The 24811-nt window shown below is 38.5% G+C and overlaps 1 protein-coding gene and 1 pseudogene across 2 annotated transcripts in view; both read left to right on the top strand.

Annotated features, from left to right (window-relative positions):
* Nucleotides 1-24811, top strand: part of DCBLD2 (discoidin, CUB and LCCL domain containing 2) — a 99878-nt gene that overhangs the window by 27602 nt on the left and 47465 nt on the right. For both annotated transcript variants that reach the window (XM_019024002.4, XM_055381749.2), the window contains one exon: nt 23750-23887. In XM_019024002.4, the coding sequence (XP_018879547.2) occupies nt 23750-23887 (138 nt within the window). The remainder of the gene's footprint in view (nt 1-23749; nt 23888-24811) is intronic.
* LOC115934067 (uncharacterized) lies at nt 2034-2131 on the top strand (annotated as a pseudogene).

Genomic DNA, 24811 nt, shown 5'->3' with positions numbered 1-24811 from the left:
CTTTCTTTTTAGTTCTCTGGAAAAATTTACAGAGAATTTGAACAATCTAGTTTTTGAAGGTTTCACTCTGTGAAGCTATTTTAGCCTGGTGCGTTTTTGATAAGATGCTTCCTTAATGACGTTCTCTGTTTCTTCTCAGGAAATTGGTCTGTTTGAGCTTTCTGCCTCTAATGGATCCAATTGTAATAAACTGTACTTGCCTGGTAAATTACCCATTCACCTAGGTGATCTAATATATTGGCCATGATGTCTGTAAAATAGAATCTTACAGTTATTAACATGGTTATTTCAGTGTTTTTCCAATAGTTATTTCCCTCCTGTCATTTCTTATTTTACATATTTATGCTTCCCACCCTCTTTTTTCATTAAATTAGCTAGGGGCATGCCTATTCTGTTAAATTTTTCCAAAAAATGAATGTTGATTTATTAGAACTATTGTTTTTCTGTTGTCTACATTATTAATCTCTATTTTCATGATTTAAAAAATTTTTTTTACTTTATTAACTACTAGTTTTAGCTAGGCATTTAATTCACTTTTTCTTTCATTTTTATTGATAAAAATATCTAAGCCTATGAATTTTACTTTGATCACATCCTTAAGAATGATATCACTGATTAATATGGATCAATTATATCATTTTTTAGGAATTTTTAAACTTTGGTTTATGTTTTTCTTTTACCCAATAATTGTTTAATAGGTTTATTTCTAATTGGAAGGACCTTTCTTTGTTATTGCTAATAATGTATAATTTTATTGCATTATAGTCAGAGAGCATTGTAAAATTTCTACTTTATAAGCTAATGTATGACCAGTTTTTTTGTGAATATTCTATATATACTTGAGAAGGTTTACTCTCTACTGTAAAAAGTTTGATATGCATTTAAAAATCTGTCTTTATTTTGCTGTTTCGGTCTTCTATATTCTTATTTTATCTGTTTGATCTCCTATTTGGTGTGGTTCTTTCTCTTTCTTTGCTGTATCCTGGAGGTTTTGCTTTTATAAAGTTGCTGTGCTGTGTCGACTAGATATTCATAATTCTAATATCTCCATTTTAAATTATGACTTCTCACATTTAAAGGTTTCCTACCCATCATATATTACTTTTTAGTTTGAATTCTCCTTTGTTTGACACCAGTATCACACACATACCCTCCTATTTATTCCTTATTGTTTTCATTATCCTGCTGTGTCTGTCTGTGCCCATCACTTTATTTTTAGCCTTTCTGAATCACTTTGTTTTGGGTGTCTTTCTTGTATATTGCATATTTTGGGGTCTTTATGAGCCAAATTGCAAATATTTTTAATGTCTAAGTTAAATCCATTTGCATTTATTTATAACTGATACATTTTAACTCTTCCATATCTTTTAAAGTTATGTATATTATATTTGTTGTGTTTATTTTTTCTACATTGTTTTCTGTCCTTCTGGGTTTTTTTAAGTGTCTTTTCGTGTTTGGTAAGGTTTATAGTTTTGTTCTAGGTGCTGCTTTTCAATTTATACTTTTTAAAATGCCTGTGGTCCCTATTGTCTTAATCATTTACTATCCGATTTGTCCATTTTTAATGGTATTCTTTATTTTCTACCTATTGCCTATAAAACATTCAATGAACTAGACTTCTTTCCCCTTCCTTCTGTACCCAGTTTCCTCAGTTTTATTCTGTTTAGTGTGGCTACGACAGAATAACTGAAGCTGGATGTTTTATAAAGAAAAGAGGTTTATTTGGTTCATAATTCTGGTGGCTGGAAAGTGCAAGAGTGGACAGCTCATCTGATAAAGGTTTTGTGCTGCTTCAACTCATGGAGGAAACTGGAAGGGAAAGGGGCTTGTGCAGAGAGAGAGGGGACCGAGGAGGCTGACTTGCTTTATAACAACCCACTGTCGTGGTAACTAATCCAGTCCTGTTAGAGTGAGAACTCACTCCCGTGAGATGGCATTAATCAATTTATGAGAGATCTGGCCCCATGACCCAAACAACTCCCATTAGGCCCCACTTTCCAATACTGTCACGCTGGCAGTTAAACTTCAACATGAAGACTATACTTTCAGAGATCACTTCTGTAGTTTATTATTAGAAAGTTTCTCTGAATGTGTAGAACACTGAAAAAAATGATCTAAGACTACCGTGAATATGTCTGTGCACACAAACTAGAAAGTCTAGAGGAAATGGATAAATTCCTAGAAACACACAACCCCACAAGTTTGAATCAGGAAGAAACAGAAATCCTGAATGGACCAAGTAATAAGTAGTGAGATTGAATCAGTAATAAAAAATCTCCCAACGACAACAACAACAACAACAACAAATGCCCAGGACCAGATGGATTCGCAGTTGAATTTTACCAGACATGCAAAGAACTGATGCCAATTCTACTGAAACTATTCCAAAAGATGGAGAAAGAGGGAATCCTCCCTAATTCTTTCTATGAACCCAGTATCACCCTGATACCAAAGCCAGGAAAAGACACAACAAACAAGGAAAACTGCAGACCGATATTCCTAAGGAACATAGGTGCAAAAATCCTCAACAACATTCTAGCAAACCAGATTCAGCAGTATATCAACAAGATAATTCAGCATCAAGTGAGTTTCATACCAGGAATGTAAGGATGATTTGACATATGCAAATCAACAAATGTGATTCACCACATAAATATAATTAAAAACAAAAAAAATCATTTCAGTAGATGAAGAAAAAGCATTTGATAAAATTGAGCATCCCTTCATGATAAAACTCCTCAACAAACTAGGCACAGAAAGAACATACCTTAAAATAATAAAAGCCATATATGACAAACTCACAGCCAACATACTGAATGAGGAAAAACTGAAAGCATTCTTCCTAAGAACTGGAACAAGACAAGAATGCCCACTTCTGCCACTTTTATTCAACGTAGTACTGGAAGTTCTAGCTAGAACAGTCAGGCAAGAGAAAGAAATAAAGGGCATCTAAGTTAGAAAAGAGAAATCAAGCTATCTCTGTTTGCTGATGATGTGATCTTATACCTTGAAAATTCTAAAGACTCCTCCAAAATCTCCTAGATTGGATAAATGAATCTGTAAGGTGTCAGGTTACAAAATCACCATACACACATCAGTACTACTGCTATATACCAATAATGACCAAACTGAGAATCAAATCAAGAACTCAGTCCCATTTACAATCGTTGCAAAAAAAGGAAAAAAAAAACCCTAGGAATATACTTAACCAAAGAGGTGAAAGATCTCTACACATAGAACTGCAAAACACTGATGAAAGAAACCATAGATGATACAAACAAATAGAAAACCTCCTATGTTCATGAATTAAAAGAATCAATATTGTGAAAATGACCATACTGCCCAAAACAATCTACAGATTCAGTAGAGTTCCTATCAAAATACCACCAATGCCTTCCCTTCTTTCTTTCTTTCTTTCTTTCTCTTTTTCTTTCTTTCTTTCTTTTTCTTTCTTTCTTTTCTTTTTCTTTCTTTTTCTTTCTTTTTTTCTCTCTCTTTTTCTTTCTCTATTTCTCTCTCTCGCTCTCTCTTTCTCTGTCTCTTCTTCCTTCCATTTCCCTTTCCCTTTCCCTTTCCTTTCCGTCTTACTCTGTCACCCAGTCTGGAGTGCAGTTGTGCAATCTTGGCTTACTTCAGCCTCAGCCTCCTGCCTTAGCCTCCCAAGCAGCTGGAACTACAGGCGTGTGCCATCATATCCTGCCAAAAACACCATTTTTCTCAGAATTAGAAAAGAAAATCCTAAATTCAAATAAAACCAAAAATCCTGAATAGCAAAAGCAGTCCTGAGCAAACAAAAGAAATCTGGGGGCATCACATTAGCTACCTTTAAGTTATACTGCAAGGCTACAGTAATCAACACAGTATGACAACTGGTATAAAAATAGACACATATACCAATGAAACAGAATAGAGAACCCAGATATAAAGCCAAATACCTACAACCAACTGATCTTTGACAAAGCAGACTGAAACATACAGTGGGGGAAAGGACACCCTATTCATTCAGTGGTGCTGGAAAATTGGATAGCCATACACAGAAGAATGAAACTGGTTCCCTATCTCTCACCATCTACAAAAATTTACTCAAGATGGATTAAAGACTTAACCCTTTCCCCATTTGCTCTGAGAATACTCGCCCCTGGCACTTGCAGCTGCATCATTTACCCCAAAGTAAATTTGCCACAAAATAGCACCCTATGATTATTATTTTTGCATTGCTCTAGTATATCAACTTTGGAAACAAAAGACATTATCCTATTTATAGCACTCCATTTTTAGTAGCGGTATTTCCACTTACAAAATAAAATCTCAACCACTGAAAATGCCAAATCTTAGAAAACAGCATTCCTACACATGATGTTAACATTGTTCTTGAAAAGTTGTTGGCCAAAGATTAGTTTCATGAATTCAGTTTTTCTGAAATAGATTATTCTGATGATTCAGACAATTCTAATGTTAGTTCTGTTTAGAAATAACTCCAAGAACAGTTTTTATATTTTATTTTCACATTGACTATCAGTCAGATTTGCTTCAGCCTCAAAGAACGTGTTTATGTAAAATTAAATGAGCGCTGGCAGCAAGCCACACCTTTGTTTTGAAAACAGGAAAAGGGTCAAATGTAAGACCAGAAACCATAACAATTTTAGAAGAAGCCCTAGGAAAAATTCTGGATATTGGCATAGGCAGAGAATTTATTAGTAAGAGACAGAGCAAATGCAACAAAAATAAATAAATGGGACTCAAAAGCTTTGTACAGCAAAAGAGATAACCTGCAGAGTAAACAGAGAACCTACAGAATGGGAGAAAATATTTGTAAACTACACATCTGACAAAGGACTAATGTCCGTAATCTACAAGGAACTCAAATTAGCAAGAAAATAAATAATCCCTTAAAAAGTAGACAAACAACATGAACAGACATTTCTCAAAAGAAGATACACAAAAGACTAACAAACATGAAAAATGCTCAATATCACTAGTCATCACAGAAATGCAAATTAAAACTGCAACAAGATACCACTTTGCCCTAGTCAGAATGGCCATTAAGAAGTCAAAAAACAATAGATGTTGGCGCAGACAGGGAGCACTTATACACTGTTGGTGAGAATGTAAATTAGTTCAACCTCTGTGGAAAACAGTATGGAAATTTATCAAAGAACTAACAGATCTACCATTCAGTTCAGCAGTCTCACTACTGATATCTGCCCAAAGGAAAATATGTCATTATATCAAAAAGATACCTGCACTAGTATGTTTATCATAGTAGAATTCACGATGGAAAAGATACGGAATCAACCTAAGAGTCCATCAAACCAATGAGTGGATAAAGAAAATGTTATATATATGTGATGTAAACATATAGACACAGTGGAAAACTACTCACCCTTAAAAAGAATGAAATAATGTCTTTGCAGCTCCTTGGATAGAACTGGGGGTCATTATCCTAAGTAAAGTAACTCAGGAACAGAAAACCAAGTACCACATGTTCTCACTTACAAGGGGGGACTAACCTTGTGGATAAATAACAGCATACAGAATGCTGTAATGGACATCGGAGACTCAGAAAGGGGGAGGGTGGTAAGGGATTAAAAAATCACCTGTTGGGTACACTGTACACTATTTGGGTGATGGGTACACTAAAAGCTCAGATTTCACCACTATAAAATTTATCTGTGTAACGAAAACTACTTGTACCCCTAAAGCTATTGAAAATTTAAAAAAAAATAAATTTCAACATGAGATTTCATGGGGACAAACCATGTCCAAATCATAGCACTCTCGGAATATACATTCATAACACACAGCATGTATCATATCTTCTTATTCTTCAACCCCATCTCTAACTTTTCTACATCTATAATTAAATATAATAAATGATCACTGTCAGTCTTTTTCCTCAAGTCCTCCCACTAGTCTATTGTTTGGATGAAGTTCATCTTTGAATAGGTTGATTCCTTAAGAAGGGCTTATGTTGCAGATTTTGCATGTTTAAAACTGCTTACTTTGTAAATTTTTTATGGCCTTTAGGTTTCAGGGGGCTACTTGATAGTATCTAAATCTTGGATTCAAATGTTATTTCTGGTCGGGCACGGTGGCTCATGCCTGTAATCCCAGCACTTTGGGAGGCTGAGGTGGGCAGATCATGAGGTCAGGAGATCGAGACCATCCTGGCTAACAAGGTGAAACCCCGTCTCTACGGAAAATACAAAAAAAAGTAGCCGGGCGCGGTGGCAGGCACCTGTAGTCCCAGCTATGCAGGAGGCTGAGGCAGGAGAATGGCATGAATCTGGGAGGCAGAGCTTGCAGTGAACCAAGATTGTGCCACTGCACTCCAGCGTGGGTGACAGAGCGAGACTCCGTCTCAAAAAAAAAAAAAAAACAAAAAACAACAAAAACAAATGTTATTTCTTTGAGTTGAAAAAATGCTTTTCCATGATTCCCTTACTTCATATTGTTTTTTGAGAAGTCTGATGACAATTGAACTCTCCTGCCATTATACGGTATTTGGTTTTTGTACAGTGACCATGAGGATTTTTTTCTTTACCTTTAAAGTCTATTAGTTTTCTAAGGATATGTGTTGAAGTTGGTCATTACAGGTTTTCACTGGTACCCAGTGGACCCTTTCAGTATGAAAATTCAAGTCTTCCTTTATTTCTAGAAAATTGTCTTGGATTATAGTATTAAAACTATAAATCCTATTTAGTGATTTTTTAAGTAACATGAAAACTGTACATATTTTATAAAATACCTAGGAATCTAACTTACAAGGGCTGTGAAGGACCTCTTCAAGGAGAACTACAAACCACTGCTCAATGAAATAAAAGAGGACACAAACAAATGGAAGAACATTCCATGCTCATGGAGAGGAAGAATCAATATCGTGAAAATGGCCATACTGCCCAAGGTAATTTATAGATTCAATGCCATCCCCATCAAGCTACCAATGACTTTCTTCACAGAATTGGAAAAAAACACTTTAAAGTTCATATGGAACCAAAAAAGAGCTGGCATTGCCAAGTCAATCCTCAGCCAAAAGAACAAAGCTGGAGGCATCAAGCTACCTGACTTCAAACTATACTACAAGGCTACAGTAACCAAAACAGCATGGTACTGGGACCAAAACAGAGATATAGACCAATGGAACAGAACAGAGCCCTCAGAAATAATACCACACATCTACAACCATCTGATCTTTGACAAATGTGACAAAAACAAGAAATTGGGAAAGGATTCCCTATTTAATAAATGGTTCTGGGAAAACTGGCTAGCCATATGTAGAAAGCTGAAACTGGATCCCTTCCTTACACCTTATGCAAAAACTAATTCAAGATGGATTAAAGACTTAAATGTTAGACCTAAAACCATAAAAACCCTAGAAGAAAACCTAGGCAGTACCATTCAGGACATAGGCATGGGCAAGGACTTCATGTCTAAAACACCAAAAGCAATGGCAACAAAAGCCAAAATTGACAAATGGAATCTAATTAAACTAAAGAGCTTCTGCACAGCAAAAGAAACTACCATCAGAGTGAACAGGCAACCTACAGAATGGGAGAAAATTTTTGCAATCTACTCATCAGACAAAGGGCTAATATCAAGAATCTACAAAGAACTCAAACAAATTTACAAGAAAAAAACAACCCCATCAACAAGTGGGCAAATGATATGAACAGACACTTCTCAAAAGAAGACATTTATGCAGCCAAAAGACACATAAAAAAATGCTCATCATCACTGGCCATCAGAGAAATGCAAATCAAAACCACAATGAGATACCACCTCACACCAGTTAGAATGATGATCATTAAAAAGTCAGGAAATAACAGGTGCTGGAGAGGTTGTGGAGAAATAGGAACACTTTTACACTGTTGGTGGTAGTGTAAACTAGTTCAACCATTGTGGAAGACAGTGTGGCAATTCCTCAGGGATCTAGAACTAGAAATACCATTTGGCCCAGCCATCCCATTACTGGGTATATACCCAAAGGATTATAAATCATGCTGCTATAAAGACACATGCACACGTCTGTTTATTGTGGCACTATTCACAATAGCAAAGACTTGGAACCAACCCAGATGTCCATCAGTGATAGACTGGATTAAGAAAATGTGGTACATATACACCATGGAATACTATGCAGCCATAAAAAATGATGAGTTCATGTCCTTTGTAAGGACATGGATGAAGCTGGAAACCATCATTCTCAGCAAACTATCACAAGGACAAAAAACCGAACACCGCATGTTCTCACTCATAGGTGCAAATTGAACAATGAGAACACTTGGACACAGGAAGGGGAACATCACACACCGGTGCCTGTCGTGGGGTGGGGGGAGGGAGGAGGGATAGCATTAGGAGATATACCTAATGTAAATGACGAGTTAATGGGTGCAGCACACCAGCGTGGCACATGTATACATATGTAACCTGCACGTTGTGCACATGTACCCTAGAACTTAAAGTATAATACAAAATATATATATAAAAAAAGAAAATTGTATATATGCTGTACTTTATGTTTTCATATGTGTATACATTGTAGAATGGGTCAATCAGACTAATAAATGCCTTACCTCACATACTTAACGTTTTTGTGGTGAGAACACTTAAAAAATCTCTTAGCAATTTTTAACTATACAATACACTGTTATACAGTGTTTCTTTTTAACTTATCACTCCTGTATAACTGAAATTTTTGTGTCCCTTGACCAACATCTCTCCAGCTCATCCCTCCAACTCCCCCTTCAACCCGTTCTACTCTCTGCTTCTGTGAGTTTGTCTTTTTTAGATTCTACATGTGAGTGAGATCATGTAGTATTTGTCTTTCTATGCCTTGCTTATTTCGCTTAGCATCATATCCTCCAGTTTCATCCATGTTGTTAGAAATGTCAGGGTTTCTTTTTTTTTTTAATATAGGCTGAATAGTACTCTGTTGTGTTCATATACCACATTTCCTTTATCCATTCATCTACTGATGGACATTTAGATTGATTCCATATCTTGGCTATTGTGAATAATGCAGCAGTGAACATGGGAGTGTAGGTATCCTTTCAACATACTGATTTCATTTTCTTTGGATATGTATACCCAGTAGTAGAATTACTGGATCATATGGTAGTTCTATTTTTAATTTTTTGAGGAACTTCCATACTGGTTTTCATAACAGCTATACTAATTTAGATTCCCACCAATAGTGTAGAAGTGTACCATTTTCTCCACATTCTTGTCAACACTTTTGTCTTTTTGATAGTAGCCATTCTAGGAAGTGTGAGGTGATATCTCATTGTGGTTTTATTTTCATTTCCTTGGTGTTTAATGGTGCAGAACATTTTTTCTTTTTTTATTATTATTTAAGTTCTAGGATACATGTGCACAATGTGCAGGTTTGTTACATATGTATGCATGAGCCATGTTGGTGTGCTGCACCCATTAACTCGTCATATACATTAGGTATATCTCCTAATGCTTTCTCTCCCCCCTCCCCCTACCCCACAACAGGCCCCAGAGTGTGATGTTCCCCTGCCTGTGTCCAAGTGCTCTCATTGTTCAATTCCCACCTCAGTGAGAACATGCACTGTTTGGTTTTTTGTTCTTGCGATAGTTTGCTGAGAATGATGGTTTCCAGCTTCATCCATGTCCCTATAAAGGACATGAACTCATCTTTTTTTATGGTTGCATAGTATTCCATGGTGTATATGTGCCACATTTTCTTAATCTAGTCTATCATTGATGGACATTTGGGTTGGTTCCAAGTCTTTGCTATTGTGAATAGTGCCACAATAAACATACATGTGCATGTGCCTTTATAGCAACATGATTTATAATCCTTTGGGTATATACCCAGTAATGGGATGGCTGGATCAAATGGTATTTTTAGTTCTAGATCCTTGAGGAATTGCCACACTGTCTTCCACATGGTTGAACAAGTTTACAGTCCCACCAACAATTTAAAAGTGTTCCTATTTCTCCACAACCTCTCCAGCACCTGTTATTTCCTGACTTTTTAATGATCACCATTCTAACTGGTGTGAGGTGGTATCTCATTGTGGTTTTGATTTGCATTTCTCTGATGGCCAGTGATGATGAGCATTTTTTTATGTGTCTTTTGGCTGCATAAATGTCTTCTTTTGAGAAGTGTCTGTTCATATCATTTGCCCACTTGTTGATGGGGTTGTTTTTTTCTTGTAAATTTGAGTTCTTTGTAGATTCTGGATATTAGCCCTTTGTCAGATGAGTAGATTGCAGAAATTTTCTCCCATTCTGTAGGTTGCCTGTTAACTCTGATGGTAGTTTCTTTTGCTGTGCAGAAGCTCTTTAGTTTAATTAGATCCCATTTGTCAATTTTGGCTTTTGTTGCCATTGCTTTTGGTGTTTTAGACATGAAGTCCCATGCCTATGTGCTGAATGGTATTGCCTAGGTTTTCTTCTAGGGTTTTTATGGTTTTAGGTCTAACATTTAAGTCTTTAATCCATCTTGAGTTAATTTTTGTATAAGGTGTAAGGAAGGGATCCAGTTTCAGCTTTCTACATATGGCTAGCCAGTTTTCCCAGCACCACTTATTAAATAGGGAATCCTCTCCCCATTTCTAGTTTTTGTCAGGTTTGTCAAAGATCAGATGGTTTTAAATGTGTGGTATTATTTCTGAGGGCTCTATTCTGTTCCATTGGTCTGTATCTCTGTTTTGGTCCCAGTACCATGCTGTTTTGGTTACTGTAGCCTTGTAGTATAGTTTGAAGTCAAGTAGCTTGATGCCTCCAGGTTTGTTCTTTTGGCTTAGGATTGTCTTGGCAATGCAGCTCTTTTTTGGTTCCATATAAACTTTAAAGTAGTTTTTTCCAATTCTGTGAAGAAAGTCATTGGTAGCTTGATGGGGATGGCATTGAATCTGTAAATTACCTTGGGCAGTATGGCCATTTTCATGATATTGATTCTTCCTCTCCATGAGCATGGAATGTTCTTCCAATTGTTTACCTCTTTTGTTGAGCAGTGGTTTGTAGTTCTCTTTGAAGAGGTCTTTCACATCCCTTGTAAGTTGGATTCCTAGGTATTTTATTCTCTTTGAAGCAATTGTGAATCGGAGTTCACTCATGATTTGGCTCTCTGTTTGTCTGTTATTGGTATATAAGAATGCCTGTGATTTTTGCACATTGATTTTGTATCCTGAGACTTTGCTGAAGTTGCTTATCAGCTTAAGAAGATTTTGGGCTGAGATGATGGGGTTTTCTAAATATACAATCATGTCGTCTGCAAACAGGGACAATTTGACTTCCTCTTTTCCTAACTGAATACCCTTTATTTCTTTCTCCTGCCTGATTGCCCTGGCCAGAACTTCCAATACTATATGGAATAGGAGTAGAGAGAGAGGGCATCCCTGTCTTGCACCAGTTTTCAAAGGGAATGCTTCCAGTTTTTACCCATTCAGTGTGATATTGGCTGTGGGTTTGTCATAAATAGCTCTTATTATTTTGAGACACGTCTCATCAATACATAATTTATTCAGAGTTTTTAGGATAAAGGGCTGTTGAATTTTGTCAAACGCCTTTTCTGCATCTATTGAGATAATCAATGTGGTTTTTGTATTTGGTTCTGTTTATATGCTGGATTACGTTTATGGATTTGCGTATGTTCAGCCAGCCTCGCATCCCAGAGATGAAGCCCACTGGATCATGGTGGGTAAACTTTTTGATGTGCTGCTGGATTCGGTTTGCCAGTATTTTATTGAGGATTTTTGCATCGATGTTCATCAGGGATATTGGTCTAAAATTCTCTTTTTTTGTTGTGTCTCTGCCAGGCTTTGGTATCAGGATGATGCTGACCTCATAAAAAGAGTTAGGGAGGATTCTTTCTTTTTCTATTGATTGGAATACTTTCAGAAGGAATGGTACCAGCTCCTCCTTGTACCTCTGGTAGAATTTGGCTGTGAATCTGTCTGGTCCTGGACTTTTTTTGGTTGGTAGGCTATTATTGCCTCAATTTCAGAGCCTGTTATTAGTCTATTCAGGGATTCAGCTTCTTCCTGGTTTAGTCTTGGGATGGTTTATGTGTCCAGGAACTTCTCCATTTCTTCTAGATTTTCTTGTTTATTTGCATAGAGGTGTCTGTAGTATTCTCTGATGGTAGTTTGTATCTCTGTGGGATCGGTGGTGATATCCCCTTTATCATTTTTTATTGAGTCTATTTGATTTTTCTCTCTTTTCTTCTTTATTAGTCTTGCTACCAGTCTATCAATTTTGTTGATCTTTTCAAAAAACCATCTCCTGGATTTATTGATTTTTTGAAGGTTTTTTTGTGTCTCTATCTCCTTCAGTTCTTCTCTGATCTTAGTTATTTCTTGCCTTCTGCTAGCTTTTGAATGTGTTTGCTCTTGCTTCTCTAGTTCTTTTAATTGTGATGTTAGGGTGTCCATTTTAGATCTTTCCTGCTTTCTCTTGTGGGCATTTAGTGCTTAAATTTCCCTCTACACACTGCTTTAAATGTGTCCCAGAGATTCTGGTATGTTGTGTCTTTGTTCTCATTGGTTTCAAAGAACATATTTATTTCTGCCTTCATTTCATTATGTACCCAGTAGTCATTCAGGAGCAGGTTGTTCAGTTTCCACGTTGTTGAGCGGTTTTGAGTGAGTTTCTTAATCCTGAGTTCTCGTTTGATTGCACTGTGGTCTGAGAGACAGTTTGTTATAATTTCTGTTGTTTTACATTTGCTGAGGAATGCTTTACTTCCAAGTATGTGGTCAATTTTGGAATAAGTGCAATGTGGTGCTGAGAAGAACGTATATTCTGTTGATTTGGGGTGGAGAGTTCTGTAGATGTGTATTAAGTCCGCTTGGTGCAGAGCTAAGTTCAATTCCTGGATATCCTTGTTAACTTTCTGTCTCATTGATCCATCTAATGCTGACAGTGTGGTGTTAAAAGTCTCCGATTATTATTGTGTGGGAGTCTAAGTCTCCTTGTAGATCTCTAAGGACTTGCCTTATGAATCTGGGTGCTCCTGTATTGGCTGCATATATATTTAGGATAGTTAGCTCTTCTTGTTGAATTGATCCCTTTACCATTATGTAATGGCCTTCTTTGTCTCTTTTAATCTTTGTTGGTTTAAAGTCTGTTTTATCAGAGACTAGGATTGCAACCCCTGCCTTTTTGTGTTTTCCATTTGCTTGGTAGATCTTCCTCCATCTCCTTATTTTGAGCCTATGTGTGTCTCTGCACGTGAGATGGGTCTCCTGAATACAGCACACTGATGGGTCTCGACTCTTTATACAATTTGCCAGTCTATGTCTTTTAATTGGAGCATTTAGCCCATTTACATTTAAGGTTAATATTGTTATGTGTGAATTTGATCCTGTCATTGTGATGTTAGCTGGTTATTTTGCTTGTTAGTTGATGCAGTTTCTTCCAAGCATTGATGGTCTTTACAATTTGTCATGTTTTTGCAGTGGCTGGTATTGGTTGTTCCTTTCCATGTTTAGTGCTTCCTTTAGGAGCTCTTTTAGGGCAGGCCTGGTGGTGACAAAATCTGTCAGCATTTGCTTGTCTGTAAAGTATTTTATTTCTCCTTCACTTATGAAGCTTAGTTTGGCTGGATATGAAATTCTGGGTTGAAAATTCTTTTCTTTAAGAATGTTGAATATTGGCCTCTACTATCTTCTGGCTTGTAGAGTTTCTCCTGAAAGATCTGCTGTTAGTCTGATGGGCTTCCCTTCATGGGTAACCCAACCTTTCTCTCTGGCTGCTCTCATCATTTTTTCCTTCATTTCAACTTTGGTGAATCTGACAATTATGTGTCATGGAGTTGCTCTTCTCGAGGAGTATCTTTGTGGCATTCTCTGTATTTCCTGAATTTGAGTATTGGCCTGCCTTGCTAGATTGGGGAAGTTCTCCTGGATAATATCCTGCAGAGTGTTTTCCAACTTGGTTCCATTCTCCCCATCACTTTCATGTACACCAATCAGACGTAGATTTGGTCTTTTCACATAGTCCCATATTTCTTGGATGCTTTGTTCATTTCTTTTTAGTCTTTTTTCTCTAAATTTCTCTTCTGGCTTCATTTCATTCATTTGATCTTCTATCACTGATACCCTTTCTTCCAGTTGATTGAATCATCTACTGAAGTTTGTGCATTCGTCACGTAGTTCTCATGCCATGGTTTTCAGCTCCATCAGGTCATTTAAGGACTTCTCTACACTGGTTATTCTAGTTAGCCATTCGTCTATTCTTTTCTCAAGGTTTTTAGCTTCTTTGTGTTGTGTTCAAACTTCTTCCTTTAGCTCAGAGAAGTTTGATGGTCTGAAGCCTTCTTCTCTCAACTCATCAAAGTCATTCTCCGTCCAGCTTTGTTCTGTTGCTGGCGAGGAGCTGCGTTCCTTTTTGGGGGGAGAGGTGCTCTAATTTTTAGAATTTTCCGATTTTCTGCTCTGTTTTTTCCCCATCTTTGTGGTTTTATCTACCTTTGGTCTTTGATGTTGGTGACGTACAGATGGGGTTTTGGTGTGGATGTCCTTTCTGTTTGTTAATTTTCCTTTTAACAGTCATAGCCCTCAGCTGAGGTCTGTTGGAGTTTACTGGAGGTCCACTCCAGACCCTGTTTGCCTGGGTATCAGCAGTGGAGGCTGCAGAACGGTGAATATTGCTGAACAGCAAATGTTGCTGCCTGATCATTCCTCTGGAAGCTTCGTCTCAGAGGGGTACCCGGCCATGTGAGGTGTCAGTCTGCCCCTACTGGGGGGTGCCTCCCAGTTAGGCTACTTGGGGGTCAGGGACCCACTTGAGGAGGCAGTCTGTCTGTTCTCAGATCTCAGACTCCATGCTGGGAGAACCACTACTGTCTTCAAAGATGTCAGACAGGGACATTTAAGTCTGTAGAGGTTTTTGCTGCCTTTTGTTTGGCTATGCCCTACCCCCAGAGGTGGAGTCTACAGAGGCAGGCAGGACTCCTTGAGCTGTGTTGGGCTCCACCCAGTTCGAGCTTCCTGGCCACTTTGTTTACCTACTCAACCCTCAGCAATGGTGGGCTCCCCTCCCCCAGCCTCCTGCCACCTTGCAGTTAAATCTCAGACTGCTGTGCTAGCAATGAGTGAGCCTCCGTTGGCGTAGGACCCTCCAAGCCAGGCGTGGGATGTAATCTCCTGGTGTGTCGTTTGCTATAAGACCATTGGAAAAGCGCAGTATTAGGGTGGAAGTGACCCGATTTTCCAGGTGCCATCTGTCACCCCTTCCCTTGGCTAGGAAAGGGAATTCCCCGACCCCACGTGCTTCCCAGGTGAAGCGATGCCAGTACCTCAGTTGGAAATGCAGAAATCACCCATCTTCTGCGTCGCTCACACTGGGAGCTGTATGTAGACTGGAGCTGTTCCTATTCGGCCATCTTGGAACGGAGGACCCAGAACATTTTTTCGTATATCTGTTGGCTATTTGTATAATAGGGGAGGGGATTGTTTTCATAAACTTTTTCTGAAAAATACCTACTTAGGTCTTTTTTCATTTTTAAAGTTACTTGTTTTCTTGCTTTTGAGTTGTTTGACCTCATATGTTTTTGGTATTAACCCCTTACCAGATACATGGTTTGCAGGTATTTTCTCTTTCTGTGTCTCTTCACTCTGTTGATTGTTTTCTTTGCTATGCAAAAGCATTTTAGTGTGAGGTAATCCTATATGCCTATTTTTTAATGTTAATATTTGTTCCATTGCTTTGTGTATTTATTTTTAATACTTATGAGAGGTGACAGCATGCTGGCAGCCCTCGCAGGCCTCGCTCGCTCTCGGCACCTCCTCTGCCTGGGCTCCCACTTTGGCAGCACTTGAGGAGCCCTTCAGCCTGCTGCTGCACTGTGGGAGCCCCTTCCTGGGCTGGCCAAGGCCGGAGCTGGCTCCCTCAGCTTGCAGATAGGTGTGGAGGGAGAGGCGCAGGCGGGAACTGGGGCTGCACACGGCGCTTGCGGGCCAGTGTGAGTTCTGGGTGGGTGTGGGCTCAGCGGGCCCCACACTCGGAGTGGCCAGCTGGCCCTGCCAGCCCCAGGCAGTGAGGGGCTTAGCACCTGGGCCAGCAGCTGCTGTGCTTGACTTTTCGCTGGGCCTTAGCTGCCTCCCCGTGGGGCAGGGCTTGGGACCTGCAGCCTGCCATGCCTGAGCCTGCCCCCCACCGTGGGCTCCTGCGTGGCCCGAGCCTCCCCAACGAGCACCGCCCCCTGCTCCATGGCACCCAGGCCCATTGACCACCCAAGGGCTGAGGAGTGCGGGCGCACGGCGCGGGACTGGCAGGCAGCTCCACCTGCAGCCCCGGTGCGGCATCCACTGGGTGAAGCCAGCTGGGCTCCTGAGTCTGGTGGGGACTTGGAGAACCTTTATGTCTAGCTAAGGGATTGTAAATACACCAGTTGGCACTCTGTATCTAGCTCAAGGTTTGTAAAGACACCAATCAGCACCCTGTGTCTAGCTCAGGGTTTGTGAATGCACCAGTTGACACTCTGTGTCTAGCTAATCTTGTTGGGATGTGGAGAACTTTTGTGTCTAGCTCAGGGATTATAAACGCACCAGTCAGCACCCTGTCAAAACGGACCAATAAGCTCTCTGTAAAATGGACCAATCGGCTCTCTGTAAAATGGACTAATCAGCAGAATGTGGGTTGGGCCAGATAAGAGAATAAAAGCAGGCTGCTGGAGCCAGCAGTGGCGAGCCAGCAGTGGCAACCCAGCTCAGGTCCTCTTCCACACTGTGGAAGCTTTGTTCTTTCACTCTTTGCAATAAATCTTGCTATTGCTCACTCTTTGGGTCCACACTGCCTTTATGAGCTGTAACACTCACCGCGAAGGTCTGCAGCTTCACTCCTGAAGCCAGCAAGACCACGAACCCACCGGAAGGAAGAAACTCCAAACACATCCGAACATCAGAAAGTACAAACTCCAGACACGCCACCTTTAAGAACTGTAACACTCACTGCAAGGGTCCGCGGCTTCGTTCTTGAAGTCAGTGAGACCAAGAACCCACCAATTCTGGACACACTTATATGTCAGTTGAATCTTCTTTGCCATTATATCCCCTTTCATTTCAGCCACATTCTCACTGATCCTTTTTACTTTTTAAATATTCTTTTTAGTCTGCTTTTTTTCTTCTTTTCAACATTCCTTATGTTTTCATTAGAATCTGTAATTCTTTGTGCACTTTATAATGTGGTCTTAATCCTTCTTTTTTGGTATACTTTTGTCTTTTTCTTATATTTCTTTCCTGAGCTCAGCCAACTCTCATTTCTTTCTGCTTTTTTTGTCCATTTCTGCCCCTAGTTTCTGAATTTATGCTTCAAGATGTTTTATCATATCCCAAATGTATGAGGACATTTAATTAACTTTGGAGTGTTGTGCTGTAGTTTCCTTCTGTCACTGTTTTTATAGGGGGAGAGGGTTTTCATAAACTAAATTTTAGGGACTCCCATTTTTTGTTTTCTTTTTATACTGTGTATTTTTAAGTAGATTAACATTGTACCTCTGTATTTCTGTGGATAGGGCTGGCAGTTTGCAGTGGTTTATAAGCTTTGTAGCTCATAATAGGCCCCTTTGTTAATATAGTTTTTTCTTTTTTTTCTTCTGAGAGAGACCGTAGTTCGGGAGAGATTGCATATATATTTGTTGTTTTGTTTTGTTCTTTCAGTATCCTAAATGTTTCCTCTGAGGTTTTGAGGCAGATTATTGAGGAATTGACAACTGTCCATTTCTCAGCATTTAACTGGAGGGAACTTACTCTCCTGTGAGATCCTGCCCCCATCCAAGAATTCCTGTTTGTGAGCCTTTTAAGTGAATATTAAAAGGTTTTGACATCTCCTAAGTAGTGAAGAGTATATTTTTTCAGAAAAGCTTTAAAGAAATTTCTTGATATTCTATGAATGTCTCATCTGTGATGCTTGGCACCACATCTGGTTTTGCTGAAGTCTTCACATTATTATGACTCATTGCTTTTTGTATTAGCATACTTGGCATGAGAAACTGCCAGCTATACTGAAAGAATCTGTCAACTTAGTAAGAGCTAGGACCTTGAAGTTGTGGGGTGTGTACTGATGGCATGTTATACATAGTTTGCTTTGTATTTCCTTGATAGCTGATGATACTGTGCCCTTTTCATACATTTATTATCCATTTAAATATCTTCGTTTATAAAAAATCTGTTTACATTTTCATGCATATTCTCTATTGGGAGATCTTTTTCTTATTCATTTGTTGGAGTTCTGTATATATTCGGGTAATGGGTTCTTTTTAGATGTAGTAAATGTATCTTCTCCATTGCTATGGGCTGCCATTTTACTCCCTTACTGGTATCTTATGATAAATAAACATTAATTTTATGTAGTTTGCGTTTACTGATTATTTTATGGTTAGTACTTTTTGTATTCTGTTTAAGAAATTTTTGCCCATTTCTAGGTCGTGAAGCTCTTCTCAAAGTTTTCCACTTAAAGCCTTATTGGATTTGTTTCTAATATTATCCTCAATCCATCCAGAATTGATTTTTATCTGTGTTGTGTGAGGTAGGAGTCAAAGTGTCAAGGTACATTTTTCCCTTGCAGTGTTTATTCACTTTAAAATGTGCAGATATCAGATCTGCTGCTTAAGAAGAATAACACCAAAATAGCCACTTTTCTAAAATCAAGATGTACAATGACTATGATATGTTGTAGAAAAACATAATTTAAAATACTTTTCTAAAACCACTATATTTTAGGAGAGGCAAATTCATTTTTAGTAATATTGCTAAATCCCTTTTAAACCTAGTAAATATCTGTTATGTCCCATTTTAAATATATACCCAATAGTCTAATTGTTCAAAAAGAAATTAGAGCTATACCTTCCTATCATTATCTTCTGCAGGCAAGTCTTTGCTGAAGCAGCTAAAAGTAAGGCTAAATCCAGCCAAAAGGACAGCTTATTCACAGTATAAGAGAAATGATTATGGGAAGACATTTTAGACATTCAAAAAGAGAACACTCAACCACTCCAAGTCAGGGGGTTAATTTGTACATCTCCACCTCACTCTGGCCCACCAAGCATAAGACAATGGTCCTCAAAGCCAGACTTTTTAAAGAAACTACTGATGGAAGTTATTTAATGATAGCATCTATGGTAAACATTGTTCAGGCGCTATCATGGCCTCTTCTGTACCTTAGAGGATTCAATTGTACATATGATTTGTCCCACTACGCTAAGCTTTCTGAGGGCATCACTGCCTCTCATTCCGTCACTGAATCCCCAGTTCCTGCCTGGCTTAGTGCCTGGATATTCAGAGTTTCAATAAATGAGTTCCTTTGAGAATTCCAAATTTTGTTTTTGAGACTAGAGATGCTCTATACTAGTTAAAAAAAAAAAAAAAAAAAAAAACCTGTTCGTAAATAAGTTTGTAAATTAGGACTGATGCTCTTTAAGCAAGCTTCATTTCCCTCTACTGAAAGTGGACAGAGCTGATGTGCTTTTGTTCTAGCAAGTAACTCTCTACCCTCTGGTTCATCCTTCTAAGTTGCAGATTCCTTAGGAGAGCATTGTTCCGTGGCACACCTCAGGAAGTTGAATGAGCTTCCATTTAATTGAGAACATAAATAAGATTTCTCAAGTTTTGTAACAATATTAATTATACTTCTGGTTTATCAGAGTCAGATGCACTATCTCCCCTCTTTTGAATACAGAATGTTTCCATTTAACACCTTCTAGAGCTTAATTTATTGCTGTTCTTCATCTACTGTGGTTGATGTGGACATCAGAAGAGGCATGGTGACCATAAGGTCTCTAGACTCTGTACAAGTGTCTACAAGCTCACTGCCAACAGGGTCTAGACAGATGAAATAAAGGAGTGAAATGGCCTAGGCATATGAAGAATAACAGCATAGCCATGATGATAAATGATAGCTGAGCTTCAGGACTGGGGGCATTGTGGAGTGATAGGGCTGTGGCAAACTGGAGTGTGACTTTCTTTTTCAAAGGGGACAGCTGCTACTTAAGGACAACCACTTAGAAAACTGGCCTAAATTTCCTTTTTTCCTTGTGATTTTTCAAGAGAAGTTGGAAATTCAGAATTTATGTTAAGTTTCCAGATTTTGAGAACTTTAACACCTAATTTAAACATTTTTGAAGGAGAGTATAGCCCAGAACTGTACAGACCAAGAGGCCTGTGGGCTAATTTGGGTCCTGAACCATCAATTCTAACATCTCCTCCATACCTCTATCAAATTCAGTTATCCAAAAGCACAATATTCTTGGACTGTACACTAAATTCCTGGTTGTATTCTGTTTTATTTTGCTTCATAATAAATTATCACAAGCCTAGCAACTTAAAACAGCGCAGTTTTATCATCTCACTTCCCATGCATCTGAAGTCTAGGCATTGCATGGCATGACTGAATTCTCTGCTCGGGGTCCCACCAGGCTGAAATTAAGGTGTTAGCTGGGAATACGTTTCTCATCTGGGGCTCACAGTTCTCTTCCAAGTGTACTAGTTGTCGGTAGAATTCAGTTCATTGCAGTTGTAAAACTGAGGTCCCCATTTTCTTGGTAACTGTTGGCCAGGGACTGCTGTAACTTTCTAGAGGTGACTTGCAATGGCCCTGATAGGCAAGTTGCTACATAGATGTTTGCATTCTTCCAGGCCACCTGGCATGTGTCTCTCTTATTTCCAATTCTGCAACCTGAGAAAACAATGTGCTTTTAATGGGCCTACCTGATTAGTTCAGGCTTACCCAGAAAAATCTCCCTTTTGCCATATATGTAACATAAAAGAAGTTAAAAATGAAACTGACAGGGAATCCTGGTAAGAAATACCCTAGAAGGCCGGGTGCGGTGGCTCACGCCTGTAATCCCATCACTTTGGGAGGCCGAGGTGGGTGGATCACCACAGGTCAGGAGTTCAAGACCAGCCTGGCAAATATGGTGAAACCCTGTCTCTAATAAAAATACAAAAGTTAGCCTGGCATGTTGGTGTGCGCCTGTAATCCCAGCTACTTGGGAGGCTGAGACAGGAGAATTGCTTGAACCCAGGAGGCAGAGGTTGCAGTGAGCCAAGATCATGCCACTATACTCCAGCCTGGGTGACAGAGCGAGACTCCGTTAAAAAAAAAAAAAAGAAAGAAAGAAATATCCTAGAAGCATTAAAAGATCACATACTAGAGGAAATTTTACAAGTAAACACACATTGGAAAAGTTAATCAAGAAAATAACAAGTTACCAGTTTATTGATCACCAATACTGCTGGGGAGAGGGGGAATAAATTGGTACAGCCTTTTTGTTTAATTAGATTCCATTTGTCAGTTTTGGCTTTTGTTGCCATTGCTTTTGGTGTTTTAGTCATGAAGTCTTGGCCCATGCCTATGTCCTGAATGGTATTGCCTAGGTTTTCTTCTAGGGTTTTTATGGTTTTAGGTCTTACGTTTAAGTCTTTAATCCATCTTGAGTTAATTTTTGTATAAGGTGTAAGGAAGGGGCCCGGTTTCAGTTTTCTGCATATGGCTAGCTGGCCAGTTTTCCCAACAGCATTTATTAAATAGGGAACCCTTTCCCCGTTGCTTGTTTTTGTCAGGTTTGTCAAAGATCAAATGGTTGTAGTTGTGTAGTGTTATTTCTGAAGCCTCTGTTCTGTTCCATTGGTCTACATACCCGTTTTGGTACCAGTACCATGCTGTTTGGGTTACTGTAGCCTTGTATAGTTTGAAGTCAGGTAGCGTGATGCCTCCAGCTTTGTTCTTTTTGCTTAGGAATGTCTTGGCTACATGGATTCTTTTTTGGTTCCATATGAAATTTAAAGTAGTTTTTTCTAATTCTGTGAAGAAAGTCAATGGTAGCTTGATGGGGATAGCATTGAATCTATACATTTGGGCATTATGGCCATTTTCCTGATATTGATTCTTCCTATCCACGAACATGGAATGTTTTTCCATTTGTATCCGCTCTTATTTCCTTGAGCAGTGGTTTGTAGTTCTCTTTGAAGAGGTCCTTCACATCTCTTGTAAGTTGTATTCCTAGGTATTTTATTCTCTTTGTAGCAATTGTGAATGGGAGTTCTCTCATGATTTGGCTCTCTGTCTGTTATTGGTATATAGGAATGCTTGTGATTTTTTCACGTTGATTTTGTATCCTGAGACTTTGCTGAAGTTGTCTTCAGCTTAAGGAGATTTTGGGCTGAGACAATGGGGTTTTCTAAATATACAGTCATGTCGTCTGCAAACAAAGACAATTTTACTTCCTCGCTTCCTGTTTGAATACCCTTTATTTCTTTCTCTTGCCTGATTGCCCTGACCAGAACTTCCAGTACTATGTTAATAGGAGTGGTGAGAGAGGGCATCCTTGTCTTGTGCAGGTTTTCAAAGGGAATGCTTCCAGTTTTTGCCCATTCAGTATGATATTGGCTGTGGGTTTGTCATAAATAGCTCTTATTATTTTGAGGTATGCTGATTTTGAACTTTTTAAAGCAATTTTATTCCTAAGTTTTTTAACTTTTTTGATGCTATTATGGATGGAGTTTTAAAAATTTCATTTCAGATTGCACTAGCATATATGGAAATGCAGTTGATTTTTGTATATGGATCCTGTGACTTAGCTAAGTTTCTTTACTAGTTCTAGAGAGGTTTTGTTTTGTTTTATTTGTCAATTCCTTAGAATTCACTACTCATAAGATCACGTATCATCCTTGAAAATGATATCCTTGGAGGTCCACATTACTCTTATTCAAGTGATGTTGCCATAGCTTAAAACATTTTTGGAAGTCCTTATTCAGGCTTTCTTACACAAATTACCAAGCACATAAGAAAATCAGTTTTTATTATTTATTAGTGTGTGTCTTGCTTTAATTTTTCTTATTCTTCGTTTTTATCTTAGTATCTTTGATCTGTACTGAGGATATGTTATTTTTTATATATCTGATAGACCAAGCTTGTCCAACCTGTGGCCTGCAGGCCGCATGTGGCCCAGGACAGCTTTGAATGCGGCCCAACAGAAATTCATAAACTTTCTTAAAACATTATGAGATTTTTTGTGATTTATTTATGTTTGTTTGTTTATTGGTTGATTGATTGATTGTGCCCAAAAGCTGTCATTAGTGTTAATGCATTTTATGTGTGGCCCAAGACAATTCTTTTTCCACTGTGGCCCAGGGAGGCCAAAAGATGAGGCACCCCTGTGATAGACATTAAAGGATGAAATTTAGGCACACAGTTTTATATATGCATCTGACATTCAAGGAAAAAGCTGTGGATGGAAGGTTAAGCTTGTGAGTTGTCAGATCATAGTTAAAGCCATGGGATCAGATATGATCACCTAAAGAGATTAACTAGAAATCCAACAACCCTCAGAAGTAAAATTGAGTAGGTCCAAAAAAAGGCTTGAGGGATGACCTGAGGCTGGAATCTAAGGGGTTTGAGGGAAGCACGTTAAGAATACTACTAATTAACCATCAATTCATTTATGAGCCACCTGCATGGATGAAATATTTTGTTAATTTTTTTTTAGTCCCTCATTATTGATTTGAAAGAGTATACATGTCTTTCACAGGAAATTAATCTTTATAAGTTCAGTGATGCATGTACTGCTTTTCCTTTTGAATCATTTGAATAGACATTACTTGTCATTTTTTTCCTCCAGAGCAATATGATTGGTAATCATTAAACATTTTAGTCATTATTCCATACTAATTTAACAGCCAGCTTGGTATATTATTCTGATTCTGTTATCTACATTGCAAATATTATTGACTTCATGAGAGTCACGCCAAATAATCTGCTTTTCTTTCATTCCTAGGCAAATACTGTGGTCTGGGGTTGCAAATGAACCATTCAATTGAATCAAAAGGCAATGAAATCACATTGCTGTTCATGAGTGGAATCCATGTTTCTGGACGCGGATTTTTGGCCTCATACTCTGTTATAGATAAACAAGGTAATTTTCACCTTTTGCAATGGCTCCTACAGTTTGTAATTTCTAACAACAAAAATAAAATGCTTTTTTTAAGTACCTGTTTTCTGAAATTGGAATAGAGCAGAAAGACTGAACAATTAATAGCACATACATAAATTTGACAAATAAGGTGAGTTCAGTTTCAAAGTTCCAAAAATAAAAGTACATAAACGTTACTTCCCTTTCCTTAGTAAAGGAAATACTGCTGAAATGCTGATTTTTTTTATTTTTATAAGATTGGAACACGAGCTATAATAACTTTTTTTTTTTTTTTGAGACACAGTTTTGCTCTTGTTTCCCAGGCTGGAGTGCAGTGGTGTGATCTCGGCTCACCGCAACCTCCACCTCCCGGGTTCAAGCAATTCTCCTGTCCCAGCCTCCTGAGTAGCTGGGATTACAGGCATGCGCCACCATGCCCAGCTAATTTTGTATTTTTAGTAGAGATGGGGTTTCTACATGTTGGCCAGGCTGGTCTCGAACTCCTGACCCCAGGTGATCCGCCTGGCTCGGCCTCCCAAAGTGCTGGGATTACAGGTGTGAGCTACTGCACCCGGCCTATAATAACATTTTTAAAATTTATAAATTATTGAAATGTTTTATATCAATTTAAAACATTTTATTCACAGTTTACCACTTCATAGTGCTGTGTTAAAGACCATACTACCATTATTTTCAAAGAATAAGATCTCACATCCCCAGGAGTACCTGAGGAGTGCTGAGACAGCATGAAATAAACATGGGGTATTTCTAAATTGCTAATGTTTAGGAGGAAAATGTGGTGTAAAGGGGGAAAATTAAAAACAAGGTTATTCAGATGCTGGTGAGGTTGTGGAGAAAAAGAAACAGTATACACTGTTTGTGGGAGTGTAAGTCAGTTCAGCCATTGTGGAAGACAGTGTGGCAATT

Source organism: Gorilla gorilla, chromosome 2 (assembly GCF_029281585.2).
Source record: "Gorilla gorilla gorilla isolate KB3781 chromosome 2, NHGRI_mGorGor1-v2.1_pri, whole genome shotgun sequence".
Taxonomy (NCBI): Eukaryota; Metazoa; Chordata; class Mammalia; order Primates; family Hominidae; genus Gorilla; species Gorilla gorilla.
The sequence above is the reverse complement of the archived record's forward strand: the minus strand, read 5'-3'. Positions and strand labels throughout refer to the sequence as shown.